The sequence below is a fragment of the Salvelinus namaycush genome, chromosome 3, assembly GCF_016432855.1.
Source record: "Salvelinus namaycush isolate Seneca chromosome 3, SaNama_1.0, whole genome shotgun sequence".
Taxonomy (NCBI): domain Eukaryota; kingdom Metazoa; phylum Chordata; class Actinopteri; order Salmoniformes; family Salmonidae; genus Salvelinus; species Salvelinus namaycush.
Window position 1 is genome coordinate 9,906,821 of NC_052309.1, and position 20,686 is coordinate 9,927,506.

The 20,686-nt window shown below is 41.5% G+C and overlaps 2 protein-coding genes across 3 annotated transcripts; one reads left to right on the plus strand and one right to left on the minus strand.

Moving 5' to 3' along the window:
- Positions 1–1,187: 1,187 nt before the first annotated feature.
- anxa3b (annexin A3b) lies at positions 1,188–8,597 on the plus strand. Of its 2 annotated transcripts, XM_038989649.1 has the most exons (14): positions 1,188–1,240; positions 2,232–2,268; positions 2,868–2,915; positions 3,017–3,104; positions 3,426–3,520; positions 3,669–3,782; positions 3,896–3,986; positions 4,641–4,720; positions 4,880–4,936; positions 5,176–5,269; positions 5,378–5,473; positions 5,562–5,620; positions 5,978–6,100; positions 8,156–8,597. In XM_038989649.1, exons 2-14 carry the CDS (start codon positions 2,254–2,256, stop codon positions 8,213–8,215), a joined length of 1,020 nt encoding a protein of 339 aa, XP_038845577.1. In that variant the 5' UTR covers positions 1,188–1,240; positions 2,232–2,253; the 3' UTR covers positions 8,216–8,597. The 2 variants fall into 2 exon arrangements, with proteins under 2 accessions (XP_038845577.1, XP_038845576.1); XM_038989648.1 differs by lacking the exon at positions 1,188–1,240 and having other exon boundaries at positions 1,247–2,268.
- A 3,523-nt stretch (positions 8,598–12,120) lies between these two features.
- On the minus strand, positions 12,121–18,674 carry LOC120044916 (progestin and adipoQ receptor family member 3-like). The gene is made up of 7 exons (XM_038989650.1): positions 18,512–18,674; positions 14,073–14,298; positions 13,691–13,853; positions 13,351–13,506; positions 12,984–13,181; positions 12,766–12,856; positions 12,121–12,635 (listed from the first exon to the last, which is right to left on the minus strand). The coding sequence occupies exons 2-7, from the start codon at positions 14,255–14,257 to the stop codon at positions 12,481–12,483; spliced, it is 948 nt and encodes a 315-aa protein (XP_038845578.1). The 5' UTR covers positions 14,258–14,298; positions 18,512–18,674; the 3' UTR covers positions 12,121–12,480.
- Positions 18,675–20,686: the final 2,012 nt, after the last annotated feature.

Genomic DNA, 20,686 nt, shown 5'->3' on the forward strand with positions numbered 1-20,686 from the left:
TCACAAGTTGAGGCTTGTGAGTAATTAAGCAGGTTACTCATGATATGATTGGAAGCAAAGACGTGTGAGGATATGACATTTTGGTCATCTGGGTCGCCCCCTCACACCTCCTTCCTTCCATAGTATGATAACATGCCTCAAGTAAACAGTAGGTATTGCCTAGATACATCCTGAATGTTTGTAATACAGTCTGAAATGTGCAGGGTATTGGAGTAGGGCCACTGGGTGGTATGAGATTGATATAGCTCCCCCTGTCCTCATACCATACACAATTGTATTATGGCTCAACTCACAATCGTAATCAAGGGACTGTTATGTGTAATTACTATGTGTGGTGTCTGTGGTGTCATCCTCACAGCTTTTATTTATCTGCAATTACAGAAATAAGGTTTAGGGGTGTTGGCCTGAAGTTGCAAGTTACAAATTGTAAGTGGACTTTATACGTTGGGTGCGGCTGTCTATGTAAACAATTTGAAATTGTTTCTCCGTCATGATAAACATAGCAGTAAGACATGTATGTAAAAAATAACATCTATTTCCCACATCTTGTTTTGGTATCTAAAAGGTTTCACATTGACCATTGTTTTCACAGGCATTTATTTTAATTTCACTGATTAATTATTAACTCAGTACTCTTTAGTCTTGGACAGACACATCTGCGATTGTTCCCTCACAGTGCAAATAGAACTTTGGACTCATTATTCCTACATGTGTATTATGTTAGATTACTTAAAAAGGGAGTGTCTCTATGGAGTATCTCTACAATACTGCATGCTTATGTTTCTCAAATCATGTCCATTCAAATGCATTCATTATATTGGATAGACAGTGGCTACACGACTGTGGGATATTTTCACCAGGACACTGTTGTTAAATCTGGTGTTAAATATTTTGTCAAAGAGAAACATAATAGTGACTAATCATCGTCGTCAGGTTGTGATCAGCTGATACAATGTATCACTGAGTGATGGTTATGCAGTGCAACAATGTAATACTGTTGTCCAACAATGTATTTGCAACTCCAGTATCATCATGACAGCTAATAAAAATGCACCAGGACCACCATAATTGATTCTATTAGTATGACTGTACCACAGACGTATTTGACTGTTCTATCCGTTTAAAAACGAGGAGGGATTTGGGAATATTCCCGGTAGTGACTTCATTTCCCGTGGTGCCTATGGGCGTTGGCTTCTGCACTCTAGTAAAAAGGTGTGGCCAGTTGACAACTATAGCTCAGGTAAGGCGAAACAGCTTTTTCTGATATTTAACAAATTATAACACGGAAAATGTAGGACTATCGAAGGTATGGCACGCTATTGTTCAAGTTTAGTGAAGTGCGTCAAGTAGTATACTGTGATTATTTTTCTCGACAAGAATTCGTTTCAGCTGTCACCAGATGTGATTTAACGTTAGTCTATCATAAACTCCGAAAAATATTTGTTGTATTTAAAACCGTTAACGTAGGCAATTTGATTTAGATTATTCTGATTAAATGCCTTAAGTAACACACCTACCATAGTTCTCGAAAACCCCTTCTCTCCTTAGGGTTTTCACTGGTTAACTTCGCCCACGGCTGGCTCCATGTGAACTATAATTCCGAAGCTGTTTTAACATTTAGAAATGTCAATCATCGCTTGCGAAACTGTTTTCGATATCAGCAACTGTTTTGATATCAGCAAGAAATAATCTTTCAAATTAAAATGATACTTATTGTAGCAGATTTTCACAGAGCCATAAACTGTGGGGCCGCCAGTTGACAAACTACACTTCCTCCTCAGTGACGCGTCCACACTGGTGTTCGACGCATGTTAGATAGCTAATAGGTACAAGTTGTCAGCTCTGTCTTACATAAACAAGCCCTGTAACATGGAGATATGGCCATGTGGGAACACTAACCTTTACCCTATAAAGATCTAGTAATATAACCTTTTTATGATTTCTTGCTGATATGAAAGATGTGTTCTTTATGTTTCTAAAACCATACTGCAAGGGATGTGTTTTAATGTGTATAGCAGGTGTCGGGGCTCTTTACAAAAGTGCCCCGGGAAGAAGATAGCTCCACCAATAGACGCTAGCGTTAGTGTCTATGAATGGGCTAACCTACCAGTACGGTGGAATGTGCAACGTTGCACTGTCAATGAAGATGGCTTTGGAATTGCTGTACAAATTAGGCCATAATCAAAGAAATATGAATCTATGAATTGTTACCCAGCTCCTTCCCCCCTCAGTTGTAGAATATCCACTGCTGCAATGGCCAATGTTTGGGTAAGTTACCAGATATGTCACTCTAATTTCTGTAACGGAAATACTTTTTTCTACTAATTGTTGCTTCTGTTTACACATCTCTAAGCCACTTCTGTCCCTGGTCTGTGTTTGTTGGCTGGTTTCCAAGTAACTTCACTCCTCCACAGACTTGAGAGCAGACTCACATCTTAAAAAATAAAAAAAGAACCTCAAGAATCTTTCGAGTCGCTATGCGTCGATACTTCCAAAAGGTAAATTCTTCAACCCTTACCATGTACCTATGTTTGTCCTCTGTTGCGTGCCATTCTTAGTTTGCCGAAATCCATACGTTTTTAATAAAACGTTATTCAAATATACCACAATCACATAAATTGTGCCAATTTAATCTTAACAAGGAAATAGTTGGTGGTTGTATTTGATTATTAAAGTGATTTTCAGCAAACAAAGGCAATAACAGAGGTTAAAACATACGGACACGGTGAGAGTTTAAGAATTTACATTTTTGAAGTGTCGACACATAGCGAGTCGGAGATTCATTGGGGGGAAAAGAACTCAGTGGAGGATGACTGCTAGTCTTTGTCCATAATGATCCTCTGGTAATCTGTACATTTTCTTTTCAGGATGACTTGGATCTCCTTTTGGATTCACCTTCCTCTTTGACAGTAACGGTAGGCCTACTAAGTTATACTTGTTTTTCAACTATGGGCTATGTACCTTAATGTAATTAACTAGTTTTTGCTGTTTCTTGATATGTTTTTCTGTTTCTCAGTCCACCACCCGAGGAACCATTAAAGAGAAAGCGGGATTCAAAGCAGCAGAAGATGTAGTTGCTCTACGGAAGGCCATAGAGGGAATAGGTAGGAATGTCAATCAATCCACCATACTCTCTAAACTCTTCACTGTACTCTACCACATACCAACCAAGAAATAACTTATTTGATGCCTCATGATAGGAATTTTCACTTTGATAGGAATTTTCACTCCATGTGATCCTGTGTAGCTCAGTTGGTACAGCATGGAGCCTGCAATGCCAGGGATGTGGGTTCAATTCCCACAGGGGACCAGTATGGAGAAATTTAAAAAAGTATGAAAATGTATGCCCACAGAGTGTAAGTCACTCTGGATGACTGAAATGTAAAATTTCAGTTTCTATAAACATTGTGTGTTGTTGTTCTCAGGTACCACTGAGAAGACTCTAGTTGAAGTTCTAACCGGGAGGAGCATTTCCCAGCGTCAGCTCATCTGTAAAGCGTACCAGGAAGCTGCCAACAGGGTACAACTATCCCTCTACTACTCTCAATATTAGCAGCATGATAGTTTTTCTTGAATTTATTTAAAACATCTTGTCCAGATATCTCTGAATATTGCATGAGTCAATATCCATCCCTGTTGATAACCCATGGCCTTTGACCCCCCCCCAGACATTAGTGGATGACCTGAAGGGGGACACCCATGGGGACTTTGAGGACTTGCTAGTTGCTCTGGTCACCCCTCCTCCTCTTTTCGACTGTCATGAGGTCATCAGAGCCATCAAGGTAAGGGACATTTATCTGTATTTGGTAACTATCTGGTACCAAACATTACTGTGAATGACCATTTATCATGTACTTTGTGCATACCTGCCTGTTACACACACACACACACACAGGGTCCTGGGACAACTGAGGAGACTTTAACAGAGATATTTGCCTCAAGATCCAACAAGCAAATCAAGGCTCTATCTGATGCTTACTTAGCAGGTTAGTAGTCTCTAAACTATCTTAGTATGTACTACTAAGGGCTCCCGAGTGGTGCAGCAGTCTAAGGCACTGCATCTCAGTGCTAGAGGCAGTACTACAGACCCTGGTTCGATTCCAGGCTGTATCACAACTGGCCGTGATTGGGAGTCCTATAGGGCGCAGCAACATTTGGCCTAGCGTGGTTATGGTTTGGCTGGGGTAGGCCGTCATTGTAAATTAGAATTTGTTCTTAACTCACTTGCCTAGTTAAATAAAAAATAGTATTAAAGTTGCATTATGCAGAAATCGCTCCGCCATTTCCTGGTTGCTAAAACTCTAATAGTTCGGCAAATTTCAGTTTGTGTGATTAAAATAAGCAAGTATAGTGTAGATAATCATTGTACCATCCAAACCACTGTGAAATTATAATTTCCATAACGAAAAATATTGCTGTATTAGCTGTTTGAAGTTACACCGAAAGTAAAAGATGCAAAAACTACATTTTAAGAATGGGAAGCATAGAAATAGCGCAAGTAAAACAGATTTACTCTTCTTAGAATGATAGATCTATAACCCACATTTCTTAGTGAATTTGGTCGGTCGCCTAAAAAGTTACATATTGATTGTCAGTCATCTGTTAGTTGGATACTAATAAGATACTGTATTTGACCACAGAAACTGGGCGATTGATGACTCATGACCTCAAGTCTGAGGTATCTGGAGACTATGCTACAACACTTCTCATCTTGGCTGAGGTAAAATGAGAACTTTATTGTCCCCAGGGGGAATTTGACTTTGACTTGGACTTACAAGTAACAGTGGTATTTCTGTTACATAGTTTTTTTCAGCTGCTTGTGACCTATAAATCTTTGATTACTTTTTCAACCTTTCGGTTCGGTGTCTGTCATTTTAAGGGAAAGCGAGATGAGAGTACGAATGTGGACCCGGCTAAAGCTAAAGCGGACGCTAAGGTACATTAAGATATGATGAATTTTGCAACCATGCTCAGTATTTCACTGGTCTTGGTTTTAAGCTTCCTTGGGAGTGACTCACTCAGACGTCCTGCCAAAGACTTGTCATCGTGAAGTGTAATTAAATATATTGGTTTGTTCCTCTTCCATGTTCTCTCACTCAAGCCAATGCACGATAGTGCCTAACAAGTACTGTACTACCTCTGTCTCGCTCTGTCTGTATCCCTCCCCCTCTCTAGGCCCTGTACGAGGCAGGAGAGAAGAAGTGGGGGACTGATGAAAGCAAGTTCATTGACATCCTGTGTCACCGGAGTGTTCCTCAGCTGAGACAGAGTTAGTAACCTTGGTCTAGCAAAGCACTGACGGACACAATACTGTAGTCTGTTCTTCTATGATGATGATGTAGGCTAACGGGTTGCGTGTTTCTCCCTCCCCTTACAGCCCTAGTGGAGTATAAGGCCTTGAGCAACAAAACTCTACAGGAGAGCATTGAGAGGGAGATGTCAGGGAATCTAGAGGATCTACTGGTGGCTATTGGTACGAAGGACTATTCACAGGTTTTGTTGCCTATCACTCTCAAAGATGTCATGCACTGTTATCGCTAACAAACCCTTTGACTTTCCAGTGAAATGTGTGAAGAGTGTTCCTGCCTACCTGGCTGAGAGACTGTTCAAAAGCACAAAGGTGAGCAGAAGTCTTCCTGTTTATGCATTTTACAAATTGCTTACAGTATACATTTTATTTTTTAAGCTTCGTGCAGCTCATGCACTATTCTCCACCCGCAGAGCCCAACGGGATACAAGGTCATAGTGCACGGTGGCTAGCCTGATGTCAGATCTGTTTGTGCTGTCTTGACAACTCCTATGGTCATTGTCATGCCAAACTGCACAAGAATGGCCATCTGATTTTCCTAAACTGCACAAACAGATCTGGGGCTGACATGTTTTCGTTTTGTTTCATTTCCTCTAATCCAGTGGGCTCTGGTGGTGTAGAATGTTAATCTGTGGGGTTTTGGGATTAATCCAGTGGTTGTGTGTTCAGGGCGTGGGGACCACAGAGTCCGTTCTGACCAGGATAATGGTTGGCCGCTCTGAGATGGACATGCTGGACATCAGGGCAGAGTTCAAAAAGCTGTTTGGCTGTTCTCTCTACTCCACCATCAAGGTATTTGCTGATAATCTTGCTGACTGGTAACATACTTGTCCTATAGCTACATTTCATGGGGTCAATTTTCTATCTTTTACAGCTCGATTTGTTTTGAGCAATTAGTTACAGTGCATTCAAAGTATTCAGACCCCCTTGACCCCTTTACTTAGTCCTTTTGTTGAAGCATGTTTGGTAGTGATTACAGCCTCAAGTCTTCTTGGGTATGACTCTACAAGCGTGGCACACCTGTATTTGGAGAGTTCTTCTCTGCAAATCCTCTCAAGCTCTGTCAGGTTGGATGGGGAGCGTCACTGCACAGCTATTTTCAGGTCTCTCCAGAGATGTTCGATCGGGTTTAAGTCCGGGCTCTGGCTGGGCCACTGAAGGACATTCAGTCTTGTCCTGAAGCCACTCCTGCATTGTCTTGGCTGTGTGCTTAAGGTCGTTGTCCTGTTGGAAGGTGAACCTTCGCCCCAGTCTGAGGTCCTGAGCGCTCTGGAGCAGATTTTCATCAACGCTCTCTCTATACTTTGCTCCGTTCATCTTTCCCTCGATCCTGACTAGTCTCCCAGTCCCTGCCGCTAAAAAACATCCCCACAGCATGATGCACATCTATCACTCCAGTGTTTAATTGCTAAATTGTAATTACTTCGACACTACGGCCTATTTATTGCCTTACCTCCCTAATCTTACCTCATTTGCCCACACTGTATATAGAGTTTTCTATTGTGTTATTGACTACGTTTGTTTATTCCATGTGTAACTCTGTTGTTTGTGTCGCACTGCTTTGCTTTATCTTGGCCAGGTCGCAATTGTAAATCAGAACTTGTTCTCAACTGGTCGACCTGGTTAAATAAAGGTGAAATAAATAAAAAATACTGCCACCACCATGCTTCACCGTAGGAATGGTGCCAGGTTTCCTCCAGACGTACCGCTTGACATTCAGGCCAAAGAGTTCAGTCTTGGTTTCATCAGACCAGAGAATCTTGTTTCTCATGGTCTGAGAGTCTTTAGGTGTCTTTTGGCAAACTCCAAGCGGCTGTCATGTGCCTTTTACTGAGGAGTGGCATCCGTCTGGTCACTCTACCATAAAGGCCTGATTGGTGCCGTGCTGCAGAGATGGTTGTCCTTCTGGAAGGTTTTTCCCCATCTCCACAGAGGAACTGGAGCTCTGTCAGAGTGCCCATCGGGTTATTGGCCACCTCCCTGAGCAAGGCCCTTCTCCCCCGATTGCTCAGTTTGGCCGGGCGGCCAGCTCTGGGAAGAGTCTTGGTGGTTTCAAACTTCTTCCATTTAAGAATGGAGGCCACTGTGTTCTTGGGGACTTTCAATGCTGCAGAATTTATTTTGGTACCCTTTCCCAGATCTGTGCCTCGACAGAATCCTGTCTTGGTTTTTGCTCAGACATGGCCTGTCAACTGTGGGACCTTATATAGACAGGTGTGTGTGCCTTTTCAAATCATGTCCAATCAATTGAGTTTACCACAGGTGGACTCCAATCAAGTTGTAGAAACATCTCAAGGACGATCAAAGGAAACAGGATGTACCTGAGCTCAATTTCGAGTCTCATAGCAAAGGGTCTGAATACTTATTTACATAAGGTATTTCTGTTTTCGCTTTGTCATTATGGGGTATTGTGTGTATATTTAGGGGGGGAATATTTAATAAATTTTATAATAAGGCTGTAACGTAACAATGTGGAAAAAGGCAAGGGGTCTAAATACTTTCCGAATGCACTGTATCTGATTTTTATTTAATGGCTGCTGAAATAAACATGATTGGAATTGATTTATTTTCAACCCTACCTCCTATCTTGTGATTGTATTATTTGGTCAGCCAATCTGATCTGCATATGCGATTGCGAATCAGACCTTTTTATTGTGATTTGGGGATTTTTGTTTTTTTTGTGGCGTTTTCTGTCTTGCCTGGTCAGTCAAGTGTTCAGTTACTATGGCAACGCTCTGTAGATTCTCTGTGGAGGAAATGATGATTGACTAATAGGATCTGTGAAATTGATCATACTCTGTGTCATAGCCATGTAAAAGTCCTCTCCATCCCTGTGTTCAATTGTAGTCTGAAACTGCTGGAAGTTACGGACAAGCTCTGCTGAAGCTGTGTGGTGAAGACGACTAAGGTCCTGTCTACTTGGCATTGAGGAGCCTCCCACCGAAGGATCGTAACAATGTGAAGGCTGCAGTGCACTGCACAGGTTCGATTTATTATAGACACACTCACTGTGTTTCCCTGAGAAACGTGGATATGTTTGTTTCAATGTTCAAAGTTTGACATTGGGATGTGTAACCTGGAACATGTAATGTGTTCAGCCAGCCCAGACACACTCCAGGATTCCTTAGCCAGAGTCACCTATTCTGTTTCATGTGTTTCCAACATTTACATTCCTGAATGCATCTCATTAAGACAAATCTTTATTGGTATTGTCCAAATTATTATAGATATCAGGAAGGTATTCTATCTGTTCTTGTATGAGACGTTCTATTAAAAATGTTTACTAACAGTTGCTTGTCATGTGGTCTTTTGTCCAGTTGGTGGCGATAAAGCATATCTGCAGAATACCATGTTGATCAGTGATTCAGTTTAGAAATGTTAAGTTCAGTTTTCTTGTAAAGTTGTTTTACAAAGACTTGAATTGGATTTGCTAACAATAACTGACAATGCTTCTGAATCAATGTGAAATTGAGTTTTTTTAATACAAAGCCCAGATCTCATCCTGTAATCCTCAAAACAATGTTGACATGTAATGCGGTGATTAAGCTGTTTAGCCTAATTCTGATATTTATGATTGGTATTTTACATGGCATGACTATTTCATCTCTGTCTGCACCTGAGAATAAAGGCAATTTGTCAAGTGAGACAAAGTGTGAAATCCTCCTGCTCTGCGATGTTTTGCCAACACTGTCGTGAAGAAAGATATGCTTAGTCATTATCTCAGGCAAGACTGTCTAATCTGGAGATTTGTTGTCTGTTGGGAGTATTTACTCTAAATCAAATAAAATGTATTTATATAGCCCTTCTTACATCAGCTGATATCTAAAAGTGCTGTACAGAAACCCAGCCTAAAACCCCAAACAGCAAGCAATGCAGGTGTAGAAGCACGGTGGCTAGGAACCCTTTCTTACAAAATTCCAATTAGTAGCTGTAACAAAAGAACAATGGCTGTAGATTATAATCCCTCAATTTGCGCTGGGAGGTCAGAGATTACAACAGATTGTAGAATGGGATTAATTGAAAGTATTGTTTTGACAACTATGCCTTTGTATAAGATGTGATGGCAAGGAGACTATGCTCTCGTTAACTTTGAGGATGATGCCATTTTCTAATAACCGTATATAGCCACAAGTGAGAGTAATGGCTTCTTTTTTCTGACATTTGAATTCAACAATGACATTCCTTTTAGGCATTCTTTATTAATTTATAATACTCGAGACATGTCATATTACAGATAGATTAAAACAATGTGCCCCTTTAGTCAGTGCATTCCAGCATTCAAAAGTAAGTCCATCAGTAATGCCTAAATGAATGGAAAAACAAATGTTGGACAACCAAAGACTGACATTATAGCAACCAGGTAAAATACAGTGAAATAAAGGCATACTTGAAACAAAAGCTCATTTACAAACAAGGCTAACGAACAGTCATTACAGGCTGTGAATGTCATAGTGGGCCTTTAACGGCTGTGATATGTTCTGAGCATCATTATCTGACAAGGTCGAATGACCTCTATGGGTATTAGCTACACAGTAGGAGATCTACAATACAGGAGGCTGGTGAGGGGAGGACGGCTCATAACAATGGTATTAAAACACTTGTATCATTCCATCAAATCAATTCCAGCCATTACTATAAGCTCGCCCCCCTCCCCAATTAAGGTGCCACCAGCCACCTGTGATCTACAGGACACCATATTGTGCATAGATAGACCTGTCAGTAATGTGATTGTAAAACCATACAGTATTAGTCATACAATAGATAATACTGGCCTCTAAAGTATTTGTTCTTATGCAGTTGTTCACACACCCATGTACAGTATATAGTAAACACCATCAGCGGGGTTGCAAAAACTGGGTGCAACCGGTTTTCAGTAGAAATGGAAGAGCCTGACTTCAGCTTTTGGACCCTTAAAAACGCGACGCTCCATCTTAACTCCTCCTTCACATTTACTGGATTGGTTGAACAGTGCAGAACAGAACCTCCCACAAGTTATATAAAAAATTTTTTTTATAATACTCAGGACCAGAATGTGGGGTATCCTACTCAGGTGTTTCTTTTACGTCGCTACGTTAGGTTATATAGTAAGTGACTAGAGGGACGGATTCATAAATAGTCTATTAACAAACAAATTAAAGCAAGGGTCATTTACTCCCAATCTATTTAATTGGGTTTATGTTTAAATGTAACCAACTCTCTAAACAGTTCCTGAATCAGCCCTTAGATTCAAGTGGATTGTGAGAGGAAGGGGGTCAATTGACCTAATACTAAAAGTAACCCCACCATTAATGAAATACAGTAAGATAACTACTCAGCCCCACCATTAATGAAAAACAGTAAGATAACTACTCAGCCCCACCATTAATGAAATACAGTAAGATAACTACTCAATCCCACCATTAATGAAATACAGTAAGATAACTACTCAATCCCACCATTAATGAAATACAGTAAGATAACTACTCAATCCCACCATTAATGAAATACAGTAAGATAACTACTCAATCCCACCATTAATGAAATACAGTAAGATAACTACTCAGCCCCACCATTAATGAAATACAGTAAGATAACTACTCAATCCCACCATTAATGAAATACAGTAAGATAACTACTCAATCCCACCATTAATGAAATACAGTAAGATAACTACTCAGCCCCACCATTAATGAAATACAGTAAGATAACTACTCAATCCCACCATTAATGAAATACAGTAAGATAACTACGCAGGCAAAAATAACTGAACATAGGCTCTATGTTCGGTTTCCAAAGGATATATATTCTAGATTGCACATAACCCTTGTAAAGGCCCATGTGCTCAAGAAAGCATTTCAAGAAGTACCATTTCACAGCATGTAACATTCAAACAGTAGCTTACATGCAAATTAATAGATACAAATCAGGTTAAAAAAACTATCTTGAATACGAAAAGATAATCGGAGAATCACAGAATATGTTCAGTTGAAGCTGTACTGTGTGTCCTAGTGACTTCACCAAGACTGGTCCCAGGTCTGTTTGTGCCATCTTGCTTCCCAGACCTGCGACCAGGCTATGACTGACATGTCTTTCCTTCTTATAACCTGGCCTTACAGAAGTCTCAGCAGAAAGCACATACGATTGCATACCACCAATCGCAATCCTTAAAACCAGAGAGATGGTTTCACTCTTTTACTCGTTCGCTCTTTCTACAGACATCTGCAAGGTCTAACGGTGCGGTTATAGATTTTCTGGTAGGGAGGCTATGCTCTTGTCTGCTTGACTGGGCATCTGTATGATAGAATTCTAGAGGTCTGTAGTCTGGTTTAATTGCATCGAGTGGCTACAGTACAGGCGGTTGTTGCTCAGTCGGTGGCTGGGCCGGCTTGAGGCTCTAGTCACTGCTTGTGTAGCAATCTGGTCTCTCAGCATTTTGTATTATTCTGTACGTAATTCTGAGACACTTCATTTAGTATGATATGTTATGTTTCGTATTGTATGTATTAATTTGTGGATGTCATCATCCACTTCGTATGATAAGTTATGAATTACAATTTGGATGATATGTTAAGAATTTGCTAAATGTACAATTTGTTATGAATCTGTAAATGTACAATATGCTACGAATTTGCAATACGTATGATATGTTACGAATACCAATTCGTTGTACCCAACGTTAGCTAGCTGGCTAATGTTAGCTAGTTTAGGGTTACGGGTTAAGGTTCGGAGTTAGGTTAAAGCAGGGGTGTCAAACTCATTCCACGGAGGGCCTAGTGTCTGCAGGTTTTTGGTTTTTCCTTTCAATAAAGCCCTAGACAACCAGGTGTGGGGAGTTCCTAACTAATTAGTGATGTTAATTCATCAATCAAGTACAAGGGAGGAGCGAAAACCCGCAGACACTCGGCCCCCCGTGGAATGAGTTTGACACCTGTGGGTTAAAGGGTTCAAGTTAGGGGAAGGGCTGGCTAAAAGAGTTAGGGGAAGGGTTAGCTAACATGCTAAGTAGTTTTAAAGTAGCTCAAAAGTTGTAAGTAGTTGAAAAGTTGCTAAAGTTGTCAGTGACGAGATTTGAACACACAACCTTTTGGATAGCTAGACATTCACCCACCCATCCACCTCGACCAACCACCCATACCAAACGTAACATATCATACTAATTTGAGTGTCCCGGATTTACTTTTACTATGTTACGTCTAGTCTATGAGACCAGGCTGGGTGTAGAAAGGAGGGCAGGGCTGGCTGTGCCTGAATTTCATTATATATACTGCAGTCTGGTGCCACCAGTAGAGCAAAAACACCACAAGGACATGCCACACCTGGTGGCTGGCACCCAGATAGTTCAGTTGACCTGTGGAGGTCAAAGTGCATCACAAGGTCACTTGAGCAAGACAAGGTGCACTTAATCACACGAATGGTTATTTGCTATTCAAGGTAATTTGTAATATTGTGGAATAGATGTGTCAAGCATGAAGGCTCACCTGGGAAGCAGCGTTCTGGGATTTTAGAGATGTAGAAGAGGAACGCAGCTCCAGCTATCAAATACATCACAATCACACGAGGGAGGAACAACTGCAGACAGAACAGATGGTAAGGGTAACAATACTTAACTCTGATGCATAATTGTACTGTTTATGAATGTGTTATAAAGTCAACACACTTTCAAATAAAGTGTTAATTCAGGAATCTGTTGCCTCACCTGGACGACAGCTGAGCCGAGGCCTTCATTGAGCCAGACCCAGTGGCCGGCGGGGATGATCCCGTAGCCAGCCACGGAGCAGAAGAGGGCAGTACGCTGGTGTCGCCACTCCTTAGAGTGGTAGTGAGGGTGGATCTGAGCTAAGAACACGGCCAATATCAACGCTAGAGCAGTCACCAGGTACACCTGTCTCCAGAACTATTGATGAGAGAAAGAGGGTGGGGGTAGTAGACAGGAAACGGGGAAAGATATGTGGGGAGAAGAGATGGGATTTCAGAGCCAGTTTGCACAAGTATACATTTACAAAAACAAACAGTATGAGTGGAAAAAGAAAACAAATAATGGAATGTATTATTGTCGAACATACAGTGATGCAGTAGAAGGCATAGAAGACCCCTGGAATGTAACAGCCCAGGATTCCCACAGAGATTCCAACGAAGTCCAGCGCCAACCAGCGGTGACACGTCTTCTCTGAGAGGTGGCAGGAGAACATGTGATACCCTGCAGAACACAGCATACACACCTAGAAAAACAGGTAAAATACACCAGCTTTACTTCTCCTGAACACAGGTAAGACCTGTAAACCACAACAAAATAAGACTGACAGATAGCTGTGACCTCTCACTCTCTTTCTTTCTGTCTGTCTCTTTCTTTCTGTCCGTCTCTCTTTCACTATCACCCACCCACCCACCTACCCAAACACACACCTGAAAGCAGAAGAGCGCTATGCAATAGATGACATAGTCTTCTCTGTTGGCACCTGAAGCCGGCAGGACTGTAGACATGTCATTCACCCCCAGTAGGAAGAACAGGAGGAAGCCCAACAGATGAGTCCATATGTTGACTGTTTCATTGGACAGCACAAAGATGCTAGAGGGGTGGAAAACAATACACAACAACTAGCCTGGTTCCAGATCTGTTTGTGCTATCTTGCCAACTGCTATGGTAATTTTGTTTGACATGACAATAACCATATGAGTTGGCAAGACAGTATAGACCTGGGACCAGGCTATACAACAACTAGCAACAACACTGTACAACAACGTACTACTTTACATTGAGCTTAGCTATATTATTCTCTTGACATACCTTTTTAAACAAAGTTTGGATTGTAAACGGGCTCTGTATCCATCTGTAATGTAAGGGTTTTCTTTCATGAATAACGGGATCTGTTCAAATGTGTACAGGCGGATTCCCCTCGGCATAAGGACGGGCCAGTAACTGGCCAGCCACTGGTAACTTCCCAGGAGTAACTTGAGGAGTTTATGAGGCATTTTGGAACATCAGATTTCACGGTTCTGGCACAGGTTTAAGGCTGAAAAGATGAAAGGGGCACAACAAGGTAAAGTTATGGCATGGCACTAAGGTGTCACTGCAATCTAAGGTTGGCCGAAGATACCGACCCTATCATTATGCTTGTTTACACTGAGCTGCACTGGGGTCTAAACACAATCATGGTTACATTAAGACACTGTGGAGCCGACAGGAGATAAGGGTCGGAAAATGTACCTCAATTAAGGGATGGGTACTTTACTGCAAGTTGTACCTTCATCCACACTTCATCTACACTGTACACACATCCACACTGAAAAACTGGAAAAACAGCCCTTTGTGTTATCAGGCTAGCTAACATCAGCCAAAGCAGCCATTATGGAATGGCACGTGGCGTTGAACAACAAAGGAGCTGATTGGCTGACCCTACATTCCAAAATGACTGCGGTGGCTACTACTAGCTAGCATGAGAACAAAAATGGCAGTTTTCTGGGAAAATTAGCAGTATTTCAATCTTCTCGATGTATCAGTGTGGATAAAGGTCAAAATTAGTGGCATATCCCATCCTGCATTGAGGTATGTTTTCCGATCCATATCTCGCGCCAGCTCCAGTGTTTTAAAAGCTGATTTTATGGTCAATCCGATTCTGCAGTGGCTGTACAGCATTTACAGCAATGCGGCCTCCACAGAAGTCAGAGCATTCCTACATCTTGAGTTTCGGGCAGCTGTCATACTCATCCAATAAATTGTTCTGCACCGCACCACTCGTAGCGATTCAGGATTCATCTCTACAGCCATCCAGCTAATTACGAGCAACTGGCTAAACAAAAAGAAAATACCTTACCTCTTCTGAGTTGTTGGAGTCCGTTTCCCGGTGCTTGACATAGCTCAGCCAAAATAGCATGAAGTAAAAAGGATGCACCGTTTTCCACCTGAATCTCCATCCCGAATCTCCTCATTGCCCCCCAGCAAAATCAGCCTACATTTAGGCTGTTGTTTATGTGTATTTCACACTATATGTTTGTATGGAGGTCAACCCCAATACATGTTCATGTCATCAATCAACTGCATTACCGTTTAAAACGACTTTGACTACACCACCAATTTCTGTGTGCTAGCTATGCTAACCTGCTTATACAAACGGGAGTTAGCATTTACTAGTCACTTTTTCTAAACCTGAAAAGGAACAACTTCTAAATGTTATGCAGCGAAAACAGCAAAATATATCCAAATTGGGAATTTAGTACCCACATTATGGGCCTGTTACAATACATCAATCATGACGGATTTGACAAATATTCACTTAGATCAGATTTGTTGAATGTGGGCCAATCCATTGCCCTTCTATCCCCCACGGTCTGCATTCCATTGACCTCTTTACTGCATCTACAGTTGAAGTCGGAAGTTTACATACACCTTAGCCAAATATATTTAAACTCAGTTTTTCACAATTCCTGACATTTAATCCTTGTAAAAATTCCCTGTTTTAGGTCAGTTAGGATCACCAGTTTATTTTAAGAATGTGAAACGTCAGAATAATAGTAGAGAGAATGATTTATTTCAGATTTTATTTCTTTCATCACATTCCCAGTGGGTCAGAAGTTTACATACAATCAATTAGTATTTGGTAGGATTGCCTTTAAATTGTTTAACTTGGGTCAAACGTTTCGGGTAGCCTTCCAAAAGCTTCCCACAATAAATTGGGTGAATTTTGGCCCATTCCTCTTGACAGAGCTGGTGGAACTGAGTCAGGCTTGTAGGCCTCCTTGCTCACACACGCTTTTTTCAGTTCTGAACACAAATTTTTTATAGGATTGAGGTCAGGGCTTTGTGATGGCCACTCCAATACCTTGCCTTTGTTGTCCTTTAGCCATTTTGCCACAACTTTGGAAGTATGCTTGGGGTCATTGACCATTTGGAAGACCCATTTGTGACCAAGCTTTAACTTCCTGACTGATGTCTTGAGATGTTGCTTCAATATATCCACATAATTTCCCTGCCTCATGATGCCATATATTTTGTGAAGTGCACTAGTCCCTCCTGCAGCAAAGCACCCCCACAACATCATGCTGCCACCCCCGTGCTTCACGGTTGGGATGGTGTTGTTCAGCTTGCAAGCCTCCCCCTTTTTCCTCCAAACATAACGATGGTCATTATGGCCAAACAGTTCTATTTTTGTTTCATCAGACCAGAGGACATTTCTCCATGTGCAGTTGCAAACCGTAGTCTGGCTTTTTTATGGCGATTTTGGAGCAGTGGCTTCTTCCTTGCTGAACGGCCTTTCAGATTATGTCGATATAGGACTCGTTTTACTGTGGATATAGATACTTTTGTACCTGTTTCCTCCAGCATCTTCACAAGGTCCTTTGCTGTTATTCTGGGATTGATTTGCACTTTTCGCACTAAAGTACGTTCACCTCTAGCAGACAGAACGCTTCTCCTTCCTGAGCGGTTTGATGGCTGCGTGGTCCCATGGTGTTTATACTTGCGTACTATTGTTTGTACAGATGAACGTGGTACCTTCAAGCATTTGGGAATTGCTCCCAAGGATGAACAAGACTTGTGGAGGTCTACAATTGTTTTTCTGAGGTCTTGGCTGATTTCCTTTGATTTTCCCATGATGTCACGCAAAGAGGCACTGAGTTTGAAGGTAGTCCTTGAAATACATCCACAGGTACACCTACAATTGACTCAAATGATGTCAATTAGCCTATCCGAAGCTTCTAAAGCCATGACATAATTTTCTGGAATTTTCCAAGCTGTTTAAAGGCACAGTCAACTTAGTGTATGTAAACTTCTGACCAACTGGAATTGTGATACAGTGAATTATAAGTGAAATAATCTGTCTGTTAACAAATGTTGGAAAAATGACTTGTGTCATGCCAAAACTATAGTTTGTTAACAAGACATTTGTGGAGTGGTTGAAAAATGAGTTTTAATGACTCCAACCTCAGTGTATGTAAACTTCCAACTTCAACTTTATTCCTATTATTATTTATTTTTAACCTTGATTTAACTAGGCAAGTCAGTTAAGAACAAAATCTAATTTACAATGACGGCCTACCCCGGCGACGCTGGGCAAATTGTGTGCCGCCCAATCACAGCCAGATGTGATACAGCCTGGATTCAAACCAGGCACTGTAGTGATGCCGCTTGCACTGAGATGCAGTGCCTTAGACTGCTGCGCCACTCGGGAGCTTCCTCCACAATGTCTTTCTAGGAGTTCAAACTTATTTTTGTGTCTTTGAAATCCCTACATAAAGATGTATTATATTGGTGAATTTGTTCTGATAGTCTTTCGTCAAAGTTCTCCATGTTTTTTTGTGAAGTAAGCGAGTTTGTGTTTATACAGGATGAACTGCCCCCCACCTACCATCAACCAATCATGCCATTGTGGAGCTATATGCAGTGCTTGACTTGGACTGAAATAGGTGCCGGTACTCAATTTTGGTGCCGGTACGGTTTATATTTATGTGCAGCACCTCTACAATACTTTTGAGCTAATATTCTATAAGAGGAACAGGAGCTCAAGCAGTAGAACATGTGAGTTGCCAGTACTAGTGGGTAGCCTAGTGGTTAGAGCGTTGGGCCAGGAACTGTAAGGTTGCTGGATCGAATCCTTGAGCTGACAAGGTAAAAATCTGTCGTTCTGAACAAAGCAGTTAAACCAATGTTCCCCAGGTGCCGAAGACATTGATTAAGGCAGCCCCCTGCACCTCTCTGGGTTAAATGTGGAAGATACATTCAGTTGGACAACTGACTAGGTATCCCCCCTTTCCTTACTCAGCTCCTGACAGTATTAAGCACTGGCTACATGGAAATATGTTGAGCCCTATGTATTGCCATATGGAGCTAGATTTGGCATTTTCAAGCCTCCAAAGGCTCTGCAATTTTGCATCATAACCTCCACATGGAGCCTCCTGGTGGCATTGACAGATCAAGAATAAATAGGCTTTTAATGTAACCATGATTGCGTTCCGACCCCAGTGCAGCTCAGTGTAAACAAGCATAATGGTAGGAGTCAGTATATTCTGGCAAGCATAACGTTAGATCGCTTTTCTAGGAAAGACGAATAGAGGATCTGAACCTATGACTAATAAAATTGGCAAGTCAACATGCTTTTGGTAATAGATCATTTATTGGAATAAATCAGAGCTAAGCGATTGATCAAAATATATGCATTCCTCTTGCATTCCAACTTGAAATTTAGCCGGACATGCTAGCATGCGGAATTGATCTCGCAGAGAGTAAATTACCTTTTGTTGCATGCTATCGATGGCTACGTGGTGTCATCTAGCTACAATACACCTTACTTTGTGATTTAGCAAGCTATTAATACAATATTTTAAGCAGCTGGCTAGCCCAGCAGCTCATGCTGGAAAATACATAAGCACAAAACAAAAAAACTGAGTTCTAAAATTACACAATGGACATGGCTGCGCAAGTCGTGCCCGAGGACCCCCTCTCTGGACTTTATAAACTGCCTGAATACAATACGATCAAAGACAGTAACTCTGTGATACGATTTCATGAACACCAGTTTAAGTCTGGGTGGCTCCAAATATCTGATCATAAATAAAAGCTTTTTTTATGGCCCATCTGGATATTATGGAAATGACCCAAATAGCCAAATGTATATGATTTATGATACAGCTACAGCAATGATTTCATTTTACTACAATTAATAGCTATACTGGAGAGATAGAAAGATATGAACAAGTCAATTTATTGAAGAATATAGAATATTATTTGTAAAAAATTACGTGGTATTTATCCAAATACATAATCTAAATCAATTATTTGGATTTCCAATAGCCTAGTTCTCAAGTACTGAGATCAGTTTGGCCGTGTTCCTCGATTGGCTTTGATTGCCGAAAAAGGTGTCCCAACTGTCCCCCCAAAAAGTATGCAGCAGACTAGGGGAGAACATAGAGATAGATAGAGGACTCATCTGTGACAGCATGGACAGCCGCAGCGCCATTGTGACTACAACCCATAGGAAACCCCACCCAGATGACTATTTTGACTACTTTAAAATGGCGGAAGCATGGTGGATGCCCTCAATAGCGCTGCCCACGCTAAAATAGAATTTTGGCCACTAGAGGCATCTATCATTCTCTATGGAGAAGACCGCTTGCTCCCTCTTGAAGTCACGGAAGTTCAAGACCGACCGCTGTACTGCAGGCATTTGTTAGCAGAACTAGGCCCCATTATAGTGAATGGAAAAATGTATCTTTGTGTAAAATTGTTTTATTAAATTATGGTACCAATAATTGCTTGTAATACACCAGATCTATGTCCTTTTAACTATTTATTTAAATCGCTCACATAATAAGTTATAAGGATAATTTAGTTGCTAATAGCAGCCAGCAGTAGACTACCCAGGTTGGCCTTGTGCTTGAGTTACTGAGGTAGCGTGCAACATCACTTTCTGGAGTAGCCAGAAATACAGTCCTTTTGAGGAGATGGGAAACTCCATTGCAATCGTATTGTAACGACCCTGGGTTTATAAGCGCGGAAATCGACTCTGCCGCACGAGCATGCTTTTGCGGCACAGTCGATAGCGCGCCGGACCTCGGGCTAGAAGGTCGAGGGTTCGAGACCTGCTCCCTGCTGTTTCATTACAGTATTAACGCCTATTGTGTACGTTGCCCATTGTACGTCAGTGGGCCATACGGTGCAGTCTGGACGATTCTGGGACAAGGAGAGCTCTCCTTCATGGAGTGAATGGGAGTCAATTGGGCGCTAAAAACACAACATTAGCATGAATTTTGTCATCAAGAAGTACAACATTACAAATATTTTCCTAGATGTAAGAGAATTAATTTCCTATGCAATATTGTATGTCTTTGAAATCGTGACATTACGTACTTTCGAGGAAAATAGGTACGTTAGCTTAGCAACCACATGACGTAGCATGACGCGTGAACGTGAAAGCGATTGGTCGACAGTCTGCTGGGTGGGGCGTTATACTACCTCCATTCATTGCCCAATGGGATTCCTATTTCCTACTTATATCTCTAGAGTAGATCAAACTGCGCATGTTATGTCTCCATGAGACTGGAGGCGAAAGAAACGCACACCTGTTTAGGCAAGGTGCTGGCTAGCAGAATAGAACACACACAAAAATAGAAGAGAGCCGCACACTCTAGGAGCTCAGATGCAATCAGTTAATAACCTAAGCTGCTGACAGCATGCAATAATAACCAACGTATGTCGAAACGTTGGTTATTAGGTTATTAAATAATTGCATCTGAGCTCCTAAAGTGTGCGGCTCTCCTTTATTTTTCATGTCCCCATCAGACGGCGTCGTATGCAGGAACCCCTCTTTATATTTCCCTTCCATTGGTACCTTTTTTAGCTAGGACTCCGGTACACAGGCGGGAGTTGGGGGCGCTCCAGAACAGTGGGTGGTGGTAATGCACCATAAC